The sequence below is a fragment of the Ostrea edulis genome, chromosome 1 (assembly GCF_947568905.1).
Source record: "Ostrea edulis chromosome 1, xbOstEdul1.1, whole genome shotgun sequence".
In the NCBI taxonomy this organism is placed as follows: Eukaryota; Metazoa; Mollusca; class Bivalvia; order Ostreida; family Ostreidae; genus Ostrea; species Ostrea edulis.
The window spans coordinates 73,166,429-73,182,626 of NC_079164.1; the positions used below are offsets into that span (position 1 = coordinate 73,166,429).

The window sequence follows — 16,198 nt, forward strand, 5'->3', positions numbered from 1 at the left end:
ACATTATTGACCCAGGAATTTGAACAAGTCAGAAAAGATTGTCCACACAAGGGTTTTGTCAGAGTTGCAATAACAATGTATTTTGCCAAGGGCTGCACTCCTTCAAAAATAGTGGAATAGCGTTTCCCTTGTTATATGCACATGCACATATTGTGATCTTCCTTTGTACTAAGTTTCATAAAAATCCACCGAAGGGTTAAGGAGGAGTTGCGAAGACAATGTACTTGCATAAAATAACTCTAAGGCCAAGGGCCTTAGCTCCTTAAAAATAATGGTGCAGTATTCCCTTTGTAATTTGGACATCTTCACATTGTGAGCTTTTTTGTACCAAGTTTCATCAAAATCCCAAAGGGCTTAGAAGTTGCGAGGACAACGTATATTGAATATTAAAAAAATTAAGTCCAAGGGTCACATTTTTTAAAAAGTATTGGACAGATTCCCCTTATAACATGCACAGTTCCACATTGTGATCTTTCTTTGTACCGAGTTTCATCAAATTCCCTTGGAGGGTTTAGGAGGAAAGACAAAGTTGCGAAGACAAAGTTAAAGGGACAAACGGATGGACGACAGCGGTATAGCGTAATACGCCAGCATTTTTATGCGGACGTATAAAAACAAGAATGTTGAAATCCCTGTAAAATCAACTTCTTTATCAGTAGCAGGATAGTGTTTGCCAATGAAGCAATTTCACAATTTGGATACGAAGACACAGGCAGAAAAGTAATGACAGGACATGTGATCTTTGAAACCATACAGAGGAGCGAAACAGTCAAGGATATTGATGTTCCATAATAATTCATTGGTGAATTTTATAAGCATTATATCCCTTGATAATACTGGCATTCCGAAATTGGGTACATTTTGAAATATATCATTCATTTTCATCCCTTTGAAGATATATTCTTTATACTTTCATATGTGTAGATCTCATGTGGTTATTACAACATTTGGAATGCGTACAGTTATTGTAGCGAATGTAGCCCTAATGAGGATCTATGCCCTTAATTACTTATATACGTCACAGTTGGTTTGGCCAATATAATCACATGTACAATAGGACAGTATACTGGGATGCATTGCTTTGATTGATAGTAACAGTGCACTGAAGGGATGAAATTCGAATAGTCTTTCTGATCCCAGTCCGAACCTTCTGATATTCTCTTTGATACAAAATTTAACCCTGATTTAGTAAGAGTTAGAGAGTCAAGTATAGAATATAATATCATTATCGCATAGACAAAATATATTACTTTCAGCGTTGAGTCTATTGAAAAAGTAGACTAAAAGATCAGAAATCTAGTAGTACACATATTTGAAATAAGCTAACATTTGGCCCCCGTATAAAATTGAGAATTCAAAGATACACTATCCAATACTCCGATGATCTAAAACGCATATCCAAAACACATCATCCTGTTAAAAAAAACCACAGTCATATCATCTGTAATGTACCCGAACTCCGTTTTCCATATCTTGTAGAATTAACCCAGATTCCTTCTGCAAATATATACAGAAAATGTGTAGTTCCTATTGAGCAACCGGTATTAAAAACGCTGAGCGTCTATTGGAGGATGATAAGTGAGATGGCATTGAAGATTGTCTTTAAAACCTTGACAAAACATGGTTATCGACATTTTCTCATATGTGTTCAAGTCAGTATTGCTTAAGGTTTCCTTTGGGTTCTTAGAAGAATGGCTAAAGGATGTCTGTGATGAACAGCTTCTTGCATACTTCATCGGAATATTTCAAACTTGAATTAAGCATACATGAAAGGTGAAGATATCGAACAATGAAAGGTGAAGATAACGAACAGTGATCAATCTCATAACTCCTATAAGCAATACAAAATAGATAGTTGGACAAACACGGACCCCCGGGCACACCAGAGGTGGGATCAGGTCCTTAGGAGGAGTAAGCATCCCCTGTCGACCGGTCACACACCATACATCCCATAAGCAATACAAAATAGATATACAATGTATGCACATAAATCCACTTTTAACAATATTTATCTCTTATTTAGGAAGAATTTTTCGTTATCATCATTTCTGGTGTGCCAAACGTTCCTGATATAAGGTATCGTTATATGAACGCGCTATTTGAAAAGTTCATGGTTCCTAACTTGTGGTAATGTTTTCGTTGTAAGGGAAAGTTTACACGAAAGTACTTCCTACAGTATGTTAATTCAAAAGTTCTTCCTTATTGCCCTTCTCTCAATCCTGTATTCTTTGAAGGATTGTGTTGGTGTGTGTGTGTGTGTGTGTGTGTGTGTGTGTGTGTGTGTGTGTGTGTGTGTCTGTTTAAAAAATGTCGCCATACACACCCAGCCACAGCGCGATGAAAACCGGATCTCTTTTAGGACTTTTTTTCAAACCTTAAATTTTGATAAAAAAAAATTGATTTTTTTTTTCTCAAAATTATGTAGTGCTCAGAGCTGTAACAGTGAACGTTTCGTACTACGTCTGTCGCGACATGGAACATCCGGATTTAACGTTAAATCAGAAAAACGTGTGACTCACTTCGAAATGCCTAGCATTTGGCGAAGGAGAAATCATTGTCTACGTTTATGCCTTAGGTTTGACGTGACCATGACACAAGCGGGGCTCGAGGTGGTGTCACGAGCTATCACTGAACTACCACTACCGGTTAAAGAAAACCTTATCAGAATAAAAACAAAACCTATGATTTACCAATGATGTTATGCACTTTTTAAAGCAAATGAAGACTAGTGTTGATATGTTAATACCGGTAGATTATCTATTGAAAACACAAAAATAGAGATAGGTGTGATGATTCCGAACTCTTTCCTCTTGGTTGCATTCCTGGCTTGTTTCCACCTTATTTGTATTTTGTATTAATACCACTATTGTACAATATAGACTACAATTCCATTACAGTACAATAGGACAACATAAAATATTCTCCGATAATGATGATGTCAGAAGGAATACCGCATACATGTACAATCTTTTTATCGTTGTATTTTAAAGATCATTATTTCTCTCAGGACCAAATCGGTCAAATTTAATGCACAATGAATATACCTTCAACAGAGGGTTGTTATGGTGTCATAAAACAGTGAATTCATAGCCACTTGTAAGTGGATTTAGACAAGAAAGTGAAAATAACAGCAGCCAATTCAAAACTGCACACAGTAGTGTCAGTGTATACATGTAGTATTGCTTTAACTTCGCACTTTGTGAGGATAAATACTTTCAATATCTAGGATAACATATTTGGCAATACACCTAGTTTCAATATAGTCCTGCATATCAGATACACGGGTTTTATATTTACCAAAATATTTGGGCCAAATTAAATCAAATGTGGATTGAATTCATGCCTTTAATTTACAGTTGAAAAAAGGATACATGTGTACTTGATTTTGGAGAATTACATATCTATATATAGGTTTACGTACATATATTCTACACCGATTCAATAATATATAAAAGTATATATTATGACTGAATGAAAATAAAACTCGGGGAAACAAAGGAATTCGATAACACCTGAACATAATAACTATTGCCTATGAGGGTCATTCTTATCTATATTCTACACAATCAATTACAATAATTTTATGCTTATGAGTATTGAATATATATCATATATCTTGTACTACTGTCAATACAGGATGCATGTATATATACAATATCCAATATGGTAATGCGTAACAACCCAATTCAAGATTATTTTGATACAATTTCTTATTTCACAGAGACAAGAGAAAAGAAATTACATCTAATTTCCCAAGATATTTGTGTTACCGGTATATAATACATGTATTACGTATTATATATGCATATGGGAAAAACAACAACAAAACATTCTCAGAATAAATTCCTCATACAGACTGAAAAAAATGTTTCCATATAGAATCAATGATGTAACAGCTTAGCATGTTGCTTCTTACATTTTTTCATTTAGTCGAATGCTGTCTGACGGGTTCCTTACCAATATGTTCTTTACATACCAATTTTGACTAAAATTACTCCGTTTACATGACCAAAATACAGGGCTCACAGCTGTTGTGACAGGTCAACAGGGGATACTTACCTCCTAGGGACCTGATCCCACCTCTTGTGCTTCCAAAGGTCCTGGTTATGGACCAGAATAACCCGTGTAACTAGCAGAAATCAACCACAAGCAGATTTTAAAAAATCAACAATTTATTTACAATTTTTTTTTACAGAAACATATGACAGTGAAAAAAAAAAAGAACATAAATTATTGACAATCTAATCAGATTTCCCATAAACAGAGTTTGGTATTTTGTTTGTTTACCGCCGTGTGATAATTAGGTTAATTAGTCTCTAGAGATAATTCAAAATTCTGTAGAATGCTCAGTTAGTGCTTATTTCCACACATTTTATCGTCTATTAATGCTAAGATAATGTTCTGGAGAATTCTCTTCTTGAACATAGAAAGGGACGATAATCTTTCAAGTGAACTTCTAAAAATAGAAAGTCTAAATCTTTTATATGCCCCAGGGGACAACACTTTTCAATTTCGTATTCTTTATAGGATTTATAAAATTGATAACTGTTGATTAATTTTACATTTTTGATTTCTTGAAATTGGGAAAAATAACCCTATGAATTTTGAAACAAAATCTGGACTACATTTCATATTCAAGAACAATGATTTCCTGTAACCACTCTCAGTCATCTGGTATTAGAACCTTCATCAATCACAAGTATTGTAATTCTTTGTACATTTACAGATTGTTTGCTATCTCGGGAGAATGTCACATTTCTGCACACTATAGGGTCACGATTGAAGCGTTTCCCAAACCCTTTCTTTGTTCGCTAGCTCTAACCAGATCGCAAGAGGAACTCCCATGCATATTAAAATATCTGAAGAAATCTTATTCATCTCTGTATTCATTTGCCCGAATCGAATTCGCAAGAAAAATTGACTACCCGGTACCATCTGACAACGGTTCACAAACTATATTGTATTGCTGAACAATCTCTAAACTCTCGAACCAACTATAAATACATTAAGACTATGCAATCTGGTACATTGTGATCTATACATGGTGGCTGTGTTTTGGTCGATCTAATTTTTATTTTTTATTTTCTAACTGGTAACATGGTAAATATCAAAATAATTCGGATATTTCCAAAAATGGAATAAACACACACAATACATGAGCTCCTTGATATCATTATCCAACGCAATTTGCTGTACTCCAAATCATCACCGTATTTGGTCTCGGACAAATGTCTCCTTAGTTCCCTGGTTAGAGGGTTCGTTTCTGGGATTCGAGCCATGCTCCTTATTTGGCAGCATAAGAGCTGAAACGTAAACATAAGAAGTACGTAGTCCTTCACTAAACCTTCATCAGCCGGAATTGAGAGTCGCGGATTTTTCGGACGACTTCTTACCAACCCGTGTCGTGACAGTCATTGTTACATTAAAACCTCTCACTGTAATGACCCTGAGATTGCTAAGAACGATGTAGGTCTCAGTTTGTGGTACTTCACCTACATCTGGTGATCTCTCAATATGAGATAAAACTTCTTGAATGGGCGTAAACCAAATAAACAAACAGACATGGTAGGTATGGTGACCTTTGACCAGTTATGAACACATATAGAAATAAGTATGGTTGCAAAAATTTACCTAAACGGAATACCAGTTCAGCATCAACCTCAAGATGCAATATATAAAGATACATGAATTCGAAGAATCAAATCACAGTCATCGATGTTATGACAGCTGTTTTCAAATGATCATATTTCCTCCAACGGCAACAGCTTTGTTTATTTTATTGATTATTAAAGTATTAACTTTATAAATAATTCATTTTCCTTATAGCTTTAATGCTCATAAGAGTGTTAACGGTCTTTCATGATTTAACATATTTTATAAAATTACGTTTTCAAAACACAGGTATTATATTTATGATTAATAAAATGTGCGAAAATAATGAAATATAACATAGTACATGTAAGTTACTTAATACATCGCGAATGAGAAATAAAAACACCTGTCAAATTATCTACCATATAGTACTATAATAATATGCAAATGATTGAAAATCATAAAATGTGTTTAGGGGAATCGTGAAATATTGCAAAGTCAACCATATTTGATCAGAAAATAAACATTGTTGTCCTTCCTGTAATAAATACTTTCCTTGCGTGCTAAGAATAAATGTTAGCAGAAACCACCTTCCCGCATACGCTACAAAGAATACAATATGAACCGATAAAGTCACAGGCTTGTTCCGTAAAGTGTTTGATGGAATTCTTCTCGCCATCATTATGTATACCGTATGATAAAACACCATAAACAAGTTTAATAAATTTTTTGTAAAGATCGTTTTTCGTCTCTCGACATGACAGATACTGACGGAAATAATTCCTATTGTATTCATTACCACATTACCAGCCATACAACACAGAAGTACACAATCCCAAGACGATATCATCCATGTAATCGGTCGATAAGAGTCCAAACTTTTAATACCCACAAGGACAATGATCAAACCTATCGCCAAACATGCAATAATGGAAGCATCCCAGAAGATTTTAACTGCAATTATATGTCTCAAGTACACAAACTTCATCAAAAGAGCCATAGTCAAAAATGCTACGACTAACGTGATTCCCACAATAGTGGATATGAATCGGATGATTTTCAGGTTTGGGCCACCGTTCTGTTCATGTGGTTGGATGATACTTTCTGGAAGCTGTGGTGCACCATTTCCCTCCCTACCTCTTGCTTTGCATGGGTCTATATGAGATGTTATTTCAATACTGGACCATATCTTAATCAGAAACACTGAAGATAATATGAAAAAAAGCATGCTTATGCTTAGAGAAAAAGGAATTATGGCCCACGATACATTCTGTCTGCCAGACTCTAAGTAACATTGGGCAAATGTGCTTTCATAAAAAAAACACCATAATATAACATGTTATATTGATGTTAAAACATGATGTAGTCTTTCATTCAATCTAATTAAAACCAGTTCTTCTCCAACCGTTACATTGGAGAAAGATCTGACAGCATTGCGTTTGAGGTCATGTTATTTTATCTTTCACACTTTATCAATCAAATGACGGTTTTCGTTAACATGAAAGATTCGCTGATATATCCAAACATACTTGATATTTATGTATTTATAATACGCATGTCAATAATTGCCTAGAAGCACGGGAGAATAATCGAAGAAGATGATGGCACCCACGAGCGATGTTAGTGTGCAACAGAAAATGTTTTTCAACGATAATGGATGTATAAAATGTAAGATCTTCTTTTGGTCTTCCGTTGACGCTAATATTTGGAATTCGTTTAAACTTTTCATGGATCGTCGCCATTTTATGTGAATTTACAATCCGAATACGCTTCAGTATAACGATTCCTGATTGGTACTTTATTTTTTATCAAACTATTTTTATTGGTCTAATATTTATTGAATTATTCATGAGACTGGGGTCAATAACATGACCTCAAATGCAATTCTGTCAGATCTTGTCTAGTGCAACGGTTAGAGAAGATCATATATTAATTAGATTCCTCTTTCATTTATAATTATGCAACGAAATAGAAACGAATACCTTAGTGCATGACAGACGGAAAGAAAAAAAATATTCTGATAATGCAGAATATTGGTTTTAGATATAAAATGTAAATCATGGTGGATGTCATTGAGTAAATATCATACCATAGTAATACATGGCAGAGATAAAATCATAAAATGTGGCACATGGAGTAATCAAATACTGTGTTGTACTCCATACCCGAGAATCTTTGAATATACACACTTTGTCTTCTGTAATAATAATATCTTCCCCTTGATAAGAGAGAATGAATGATACGACGAACCATCTACCTATATATACCACGACGAACACAGATTGAATAAATGTTGAAACGCGTGACTTTGCATTACGGTTGTGCATTGGGCGATTAGACATAAGGAGGTAAATTGTCTGATAAAAAATGAGAGCCAGATAAACGAAACCGTGGTACAATAGGCCTATTAAAGATGTTTGATTGTAACCGCAATTAAAAGCGGAAAGATTAACCACAATAACACTAATTAGTTTTGCCACCATACACGTTAACAAAACGTAATCATCGGATGATAATTTCCATGCTGTAGACTTTCTCGGTTCCAAGTATGAAAACCCAACAAAGATTATACCTAACATTAATAGTTTTTGGACAACACCTATTATTTGCCAGTAGAAGAGGACAACATTGGTGTGCACGTACACATAGCGAGTTAATAAAGCAAAAATGAAAACCGGTATATGAACAAGAATGGATATAACGAATCCGAACTTTTTTGCAGTTTTCATCACTAGATTGTGTCCAATTTGGCTGTCTTCCGTCAAAACAAGATCCCTTTCCCGAGAGCTTGTTCCTCTCCCTACTGCTGGACACATCTTCACTGTAAATGAAATTGCCAAAAGAACAAAAGCGGCTGTTATAGGAACAATATAGACGTCGATCGTCCTAATTATTTCCTGGGGTTTGGAATGATGATAACATGTTAATGTACGATTGAGAAAGGCATTCTGTTCAAATTCATATAGATACGCAATTCTTCTCGATACAAATTCAAGCCATATACACGCATTAGTAAACACGATACCCCCCAGCATAAAGTTGATCCAGATAGTGTTCACGAAATGTCTTCTCATATTGCTAGAAATGAAAAGTAATTGAACAATCAAGTATGCAATCTTTGCAGCTGAAGATAACAGATGACCAAGGTATCCCAAAAGAACCCCGGAAGTGGAAGATATACAGCTTGCTACAACTATGATTTCCAAGGAACATTGCACCATCATTGCTATTCCAAATATCCAAAGAAATCCTAGCTGTACATTAACTGACGGCTCTTGTTTATTCTTTGCATTTTCTTTCGTCCATGCCTGTTTATTCCTTGATGTACTAATTGTGAAGGCAATGAGTGATGTCAAAGCAATCAACATAAATGGTGTGCTGCACGCCCAGTGAAGATTAAATAATTCTTCATTGTCTCCCCTATGTCTTATCAATATGAAAAACATGATTGTTATCAATGGAAAACTGACCGCAGTTAAGACAGTAACGGAAGTGCTACCGTCTGTTTTCTGTTCACCACGACTTGTCTTCGTAGGGTTGCCTGCACTGAAAGGTGCTATGAACACTGCATCACAAAGTTTGGAACACATATTCCTCATTATTCTTAATTTGAAAAGTATAAATCGCCGTAGATGATATTAAACTGGAGTACCAGAACTTTTTGTAACTTCACTCTATTTATTCTTCCAAAAGTCTGTTCATTCTGTCGCTGACAAATTGAGAAGCGTTGTTGTCGACAGAGGAATAACAGCTTAGCTTCATCCTAGTCAGCAGACGACAGGGTGGTTGTAGTACTCAGTTCATTCATCAAAAGATTGAATTCGTGGTTCAGATGAGACCTAAAGAAAAGTTTATTTGGATACAATCAGTGAAACATTGTTCACATCTGCACTGCTAAAAACAAAGACGTAAACTCTGTCAAAAGTACTAACACAAAATAGTGATCATTTTCAGCAGATGAATACCGCGCTCCTAAGACAGAAATAAATTCAAAATCTGGACATTAATTTCACAGAAAGAACATATGTGTATTTCTTTGATTGATTGATTGTATATTGATTAACGTCCCTCACGAAAAATTTTCACTGATATGGAGACGTCACCATGACCGGTGAAGGACTTCAAATGTAGGCCTATGCTCGGCGCTTACGGCCATTGAGCAGTGAGTGTTCTTTAGTGTGCCACACCTACTGTGACATAGTACATCCGTTTTTTAAGGTCATCTCCGAGGACCCGTGACATTCACACCTGATGCCGAGCGTTTGGTAATGGAACTGTCACTACCTGTTTAACGACTTAGGTCTGTCGCGGCCGGGATTCGAACTCCGACCTTCCGCATGTGGGGCGAACGCTCTACCTCTAGACCACCGCAGCGGTATATTTTTCTTTGAAAACGAGAGCCGTATATAATGCATTGTTCTTTTCCTCGCATGTTATAAAATTCATTGATCATAAAAATATGCATGACTATGACTAGTTTATGACGTCATGTCTATCGCATGGAATATAACACCTGTAATTATCAATAAGTATAGTGAAATAGAATATTATATTACTGAAATAGAATATTATATTACAATGCAGGTACCTTATGCACACCCGACAATGAATATCTGTGCAGGATGGATGTGAAGGGTGGGGTCAGAAACTATTGGTGTTTAGCCTTGTATAACCAGCTGATAGACAGTATCATCACTATTTGCACGTGTACAAATTCTCAGCATTGGTGAGTGGACTTGCTCTTAAAAGCAAGTGTTTCGTTCTAAATATCTCAGAATAGACTCAACTAAGTTTTTCCATGCGGTGCTAGGTACAGACAAATAAAATAGAATTATTTCCTGACATTGTAGATTTTATTCGCACCATGATGAAGGTCACCTGTAGACTGACGCTATACACTCTACACATAACCAACTCTGACCTCCAAGTAGCTAGAATACGCCACAACTCCCAATCAATTTCAATCTTTGACCCCCCCCCCCTCATCTTATACGAATATCCTTGCTACATATGTATAAAAATAGACATGTTTCTCACAACACTTGAACTGAATATAATTGGATGACTGATCGGAATGTGTGAAAGGTTGAAGATAACAAACAGTGATCAATCTCTAACTCCTATATGAGGTGAAGATAACGAACAGTGGTCAATCTCTAACTCCTTTATGAGGTGAAGATAACGAACAGTGATCAATCTCTAACTCCTATATCAGGTGGAGATAACAAACAGTGATCAATCTCTAACTCCTATATCAGGTGGAGATAACGAACAGTGATCAATCTCTAACTCCTATATGAGGTGGAGATAACGAACAGTGATCAATCTCTAACTCCTATATCAGATGGAGATAACAAACAGTGATCAATCTCTAACTCCTATATCAGGTGGAGATAACGAACAGTAATCAATCTCTAACTCCTATATGAGGTGGAGATAACGAACAGTGATCAATCTCTAACTCCTATATCAGATGGAGATAACAAACAGTGATCAATCTCTAACTCCTATATCAGGTGGAGATAACGAACAGTGATCAATCTCTAACTCCTATATCAGGTGGAGATAACGAACAGTGATCAATCTCTAACTCCTATATCAGGTGGAGATAACGAACAGTGATCAATCTCATGTTCATATAAGGTGAAGATAACGAACAGTGATCAATTTCATGTTCCTATAACCAAGCGACGTAGGTTTTATTAAATTTATTAAGAACTAAAGGCAATGGCAGATCTGAAATTAACAAATCACACACCACATTACATATGCAACAAAATATACAATTACATAAATTCATATTAGTATTTCCCTTTAAAGAAGTCAAAATATTCCAATGAAATGTATATGATCGATTTTATTACTTTACTTCAAAAAGTAACAAAATTTATAGTCCTTCATAAAAAAAAAAAAAACACCGGCCACTTCATAGTAGAGAAATATACTGATAAAAAAATAGTTCAACGTACATAATTATCAATCAGTTAATAATAAACATTTCAAATATATACCTTAAGGTGTGGCACAACGGGCAGCTACATCTATAGGTCTACTCCCTCTAAAACAAATTTCCCGCACTGATGAAAAAGCCCGTGAAACTTATTTATAGAAGAAAAAGTTATTAAACTGGTTTTAGCTAGAGTGAGTGAATTCATACAACCAACCTGGCCAATAGAATGTTGTGAATAGATTTCATGCAATTAATATAGCACAGCTTAGTATTGAAAAATGTAGAAAATTCAATTAGATATAAAGATCACCCTGCCACATACTCCCCAGCTTTAAATTTAGCGTCTCGATAAATGAAAAAGATTAATCAAATATGAACAGCCACATACTTCCTACTAATAATATTTACATGCAAACACAAAGCAACAAAAAAAGTTCATAATATCAGATATAATATGTATAGAATTGTCATCTTGAAACACATTTGGTAACGTCACGGCGGTTTAATGTTTTCTGGCAGCCACCATCGGATACAACAGCTATAACGTTTCCTGAAATGTTCACTACGCGATACACAGTTGAATCCCATGAATCTTGTATTTTGTTACGGCCACGCACTTGACGGTTTCTAACATATACCTTGTCACCAATGTCCAAGTTCGGCTCGAATGCTCTACAGTCGTTGGTAGACTTCCGGTATTCCGCCATCATGGATGTACGGTCACCAGCTTTGTCGAACGCGTACTTTAGTCGGTCTCGGTGGTTTCTGATCCATTCATCAGTAGACATTGGATCGTCATCGTCGTCATGCAAGAATCCAAGTAGAAAATCAATCGGTAGTTTAGGAAGACGTCCAAACATAAGATGAAAGGGGCTGTATCCTGTTGTTGTATTTTGCGTTGCGTTGTAGGAAAATAGTAACTCTGGAAGATGTTTCGGCCAATGTCGCTTACGCTCAGGTGTAAGTGCTTTTAATAAGTTGTGCAGAGTTCTATTAAATCTTTCACATTGAGCGTTTCCTTCGGGATGATAAGGAGTGGTGCGTGAACGTGAAATCCCATACATCTTACACAATTGAGCAATGACATTTGCTTCAAAATTTCGCCCTTGATCAGAATGTAGACGATCCGGTACACCATACTTGTAAAACCACTCATTGAGAAGTACGTTTGCAACGGTATCTGCTTTTTGGTCTTTAGTCGCAACGGCTTGAGTAAATTTCGTAAAGACATCCGTCATCACGAGAACGTTTTCCTTACCATGTGCTGGCTCCAGAACAGTAAAGTCGATTGCCAGAATTTGTAACGGTTTGGAAGCGATGAGATTATTCATGGTAGTCCGAACAGCTGGTTGAGGCATCTTAGAAATAACACAACGTTCACAACGCTTACAGTAATCTTTCACCGAATTAAATATTCCTGGCCAGTAACATCGTGATCGAATAGCGGAGAATGTTCTCTCAATACCTTGGTGTCCTAGATTGTCATGACAACTGATCAACACTTTCTCATGCAACGATCTGGGTAGAACAAGCTGTTTTAAATCCCCTAACGTAGGATCTGCTACCACTCTGTAAAGTACTCCTTTGATAAACATCAATTTATCCCACTGCTGTATCAAGGTAACCACGGCTCTCTGTAGTTTTCTCATTTCTTTTTTCGTTGGTTTCACTCCCTCATTGAATATATTAAGAAATGTTCCAATGTTTGAGTCAGCGGACTGTAGAGATAGGATTTCATCCAATTTTAGAGACGGGAAAGTGTCATATTCTTTATTAATAAACTCACTAGGTGTATTTCTTTTCTGCAAGTCTGAACATTCTGAAGGTACTAAATTAACTAACAAAGTGCGGGAAATTTGTTTTAGAGGGAGTAGACCTATACATGTAGCTGTCCGTTGTGCCACACCTTAAGATCTGCCATTGCCTTTAGTTCTTAATAAATTTAATAAAACCTACGTCGCTAACTCCTATATCAGGTGGAGATAACGAACAGTGATCAATCTCTAACTCCTATATCAGGTGGAGATAACAAACAGTGATCAATCTCATGTTCATATAAGGTGAAGATAACGAACAGTGATCAATTTCATGTTCCTATAAGGTAAAGATAACGAACAGTGATCAATCTCATGCTCCTATAAGGAATACAAGTAAAAAAAAAGTACATGAAAGGTGAAGATAACGAACAGTGATCAATCTCATAACTCCTATAAATAATACAAAATAGAGCGTTGGACAAACACGGACTCCTGGATATACTAGAGGTGGGATCAGGTGCCTAGGAGGAGTAAGCATATCCCGTCGACCGGTAATGCCATCTAGATCTTAGAAGGTAAAAACATTACCCTTATTTTCTATTTTAGTGTCACTGTAGCAAAATTGATATATGCATATCATATGAGAATTTATTGAAATCATTCTCTTTTTAATTCAAAGACGGTCAAAATGTACTCAATGTAAAAAAAAAATATAGGCAAATTAGATACACGTAGTTGCTTGTATTCGGAACTAATTTTTAGATAATAAGTTTTAAATAATATTAAAGCATTAAGACTCAAATTAATCAGTTCCCTCGAACACAAACATTTTAAATTACCATGTGTTGGTAGATAGCCTTTTACACTAAATATTAAATCCTATCGGAATTCTTTTAGCATCTGCACATATACATCTGTATACCTTTATGATATGATCAAAGGAAAGTCTTACTCACGAAAAGTTTTAATCCTGACACATGGACGCCCATGTAAATTCCAAATTTGAAATTGAAGTTTTCTAATTACGAAACGGAAATCATGTGACCAGCTTTATTTCAGCACACTAACTTGTACAAGTATGATCGATAATATTTCCTTGTTATGTCTTTTCATTAAGTACTGATCCTACATTCACGGGAAATTGTAGTGTTGAAATACTGTAAATCATTGTACATACATTTCTGATTTTGTTTTGTTATTGTGGGATCTAACTTTTATATTCTACATGAAAGGTGAAGATAACAAACAGTGATCAATCTCATAACTCCTATATAAGGTGAAGATAACGAACAGTGATCAATCTCATAACTCCTATAAATAATACAAAATAGAGCGTTGGACAAACACGGACCCCTGGATATACCAGAGGTGGGATCAGGTGCCTAGTAGGAATAAGCATCCCTGTCGACTGGTCACAACCCCCGTATATATTATACATCCATTTCTGATTTTGTTTTGTTATATGGACTTCAACTTTTATAGTGTACATAACTTTCTGATTTTTTGTTATATGGACTTTTACTTTTATATCGTATATACCTTTCTGATTTTTTTGTTTTATGGACTTTTACTTTTGTAACAAAAGATAAGAATTCTCTAACAATAAAAGTCCACACTAAATCACAAGTTTATTTTTCTCAAACCATAAAAAATGTCGTCCACAAAGATAAATGATTACAGACGTATAAAAATAATTTGAAGCATGACTTTGCTGATTTTACAGAAACAGTACCCATAATTCTATTCCTTTCAGATCCTCCATGAGGAAACTACTCATTTTTCCTGTCATATTCATATTTTCGGATCCAACTTGTAGTATGTTTTACTTTTTCAAGCATAGGCGTTGATATAAATGTGCGTCACGAAGCTTGTATCCTTTAAGGAGGTATACTGCATCGTCGTAATGTCTGACTTCCTTTTAAAGCAAGAAAACATAAGTATCAGCAATATATGTCCAATTCTTTTAGATCTAATTGCGTAGCTGATTAGCTCAGTAGGTTAGCGTGTCGACTGCTGATCTGTAGATCGCGGATTTGAGTCCAGCAGGGTTTACATTTTTTTTTTCTTTAGATTACTTTCTACTAAAACTACAGTTTTGACTGAATAAAGTTTAGAAAGTTTTCAATTTCAAAATATAGTTGTACACAACCTCCACTTTTCATCCATATCAAGTTTCTCTGCTGTAGCATTCCTCCTTACAGTCAGTATTTCGCATATTTTATAGTCGTTACATTGTATAAAGATCTAATTTACCACTACATCCTACCCTTGGGTCAAATGTCGCCTGACGTGTTTTATACCGATTGTTAGGCCCTTCTTTACACAATGATTCTGACCACGGATTACTCCATCTATAGGGCTCACGGCGGATTTCACCAGTCGACAGGGGATGCTTACTCCTCGTAGGCACCTAATCCCACTTCCGGTATGTCCAGGGGTGTGTGTTTGCCCTACTCATAATTTTGTATTCTTTTTATGATTTATGAGATTGATCACATTGTTCAAGTCCAAAGAAGTGGGAAGCGGCCATGTTAAATATTTGAGAAGTTTTTACCGAACTTTAGTCTTTTTGTGGGTTTTAAAATATCTATATGGTCCTGTGGGATATCATTAGCATTATATCAAGACGAATCTTATCTACCTGTACGTAGTACAAACAAATAAACATAAAAAGAAAACAGAGCCTGACTGAATAGACAAATAAACATGAAAAGAAACTCAAGATAGTATTTTTACATTCAATATATCGCAAACATAATTTTTGCTACTTTTGAATTTCTTTCGACACTTTTCAAAACAACACCCCAGCTACTGGCAAAAACCAGCGCGAGCACTAAAATGTTGCTATTTAATGAAATTGGTATTTTTTAAAAAAATCTTTTGCTCCACATTTAATAAA

General features: G+C 35.5%; 1 protein-coding gene across 2 annotated transcripts; it reads right to left on the reverse strand.

The window, feature by feature from the left end:
• Positions 1-4,166: 4,166 nt before the first annotated feature.
• Positions 4,167-14,336, reverse strand: LOC130053134 (uncharacterized). Of its 2 annotated transcripts, none has more exons than XM_056159786.1 (2): positions 14,256-14,336; positions 4,167-9,431 (listed from the first exon to the last, which is right to left on the reverse strand). In XM_056159786.1, the coding sequence occupies exon 2, from the start codon at positions 9,189-9,191 to the stop codon at positions 7,662-7,664; it is 1,530 nt and encodes a 509-aa protein (XP_056015761.1). In that variant the 5' UTR covers positions 9,192-9,431; positions 14,256-14,336; the 3' UTR covers positions 4,167-7,661. Both variants share the same exon structure in this region, with proteins under 2 accessions (XP_056015761.1, XP_056015765.1).
• Between the last annotated feature and the right edge of the window lie 1,862 nt (positions 14,337-16,198).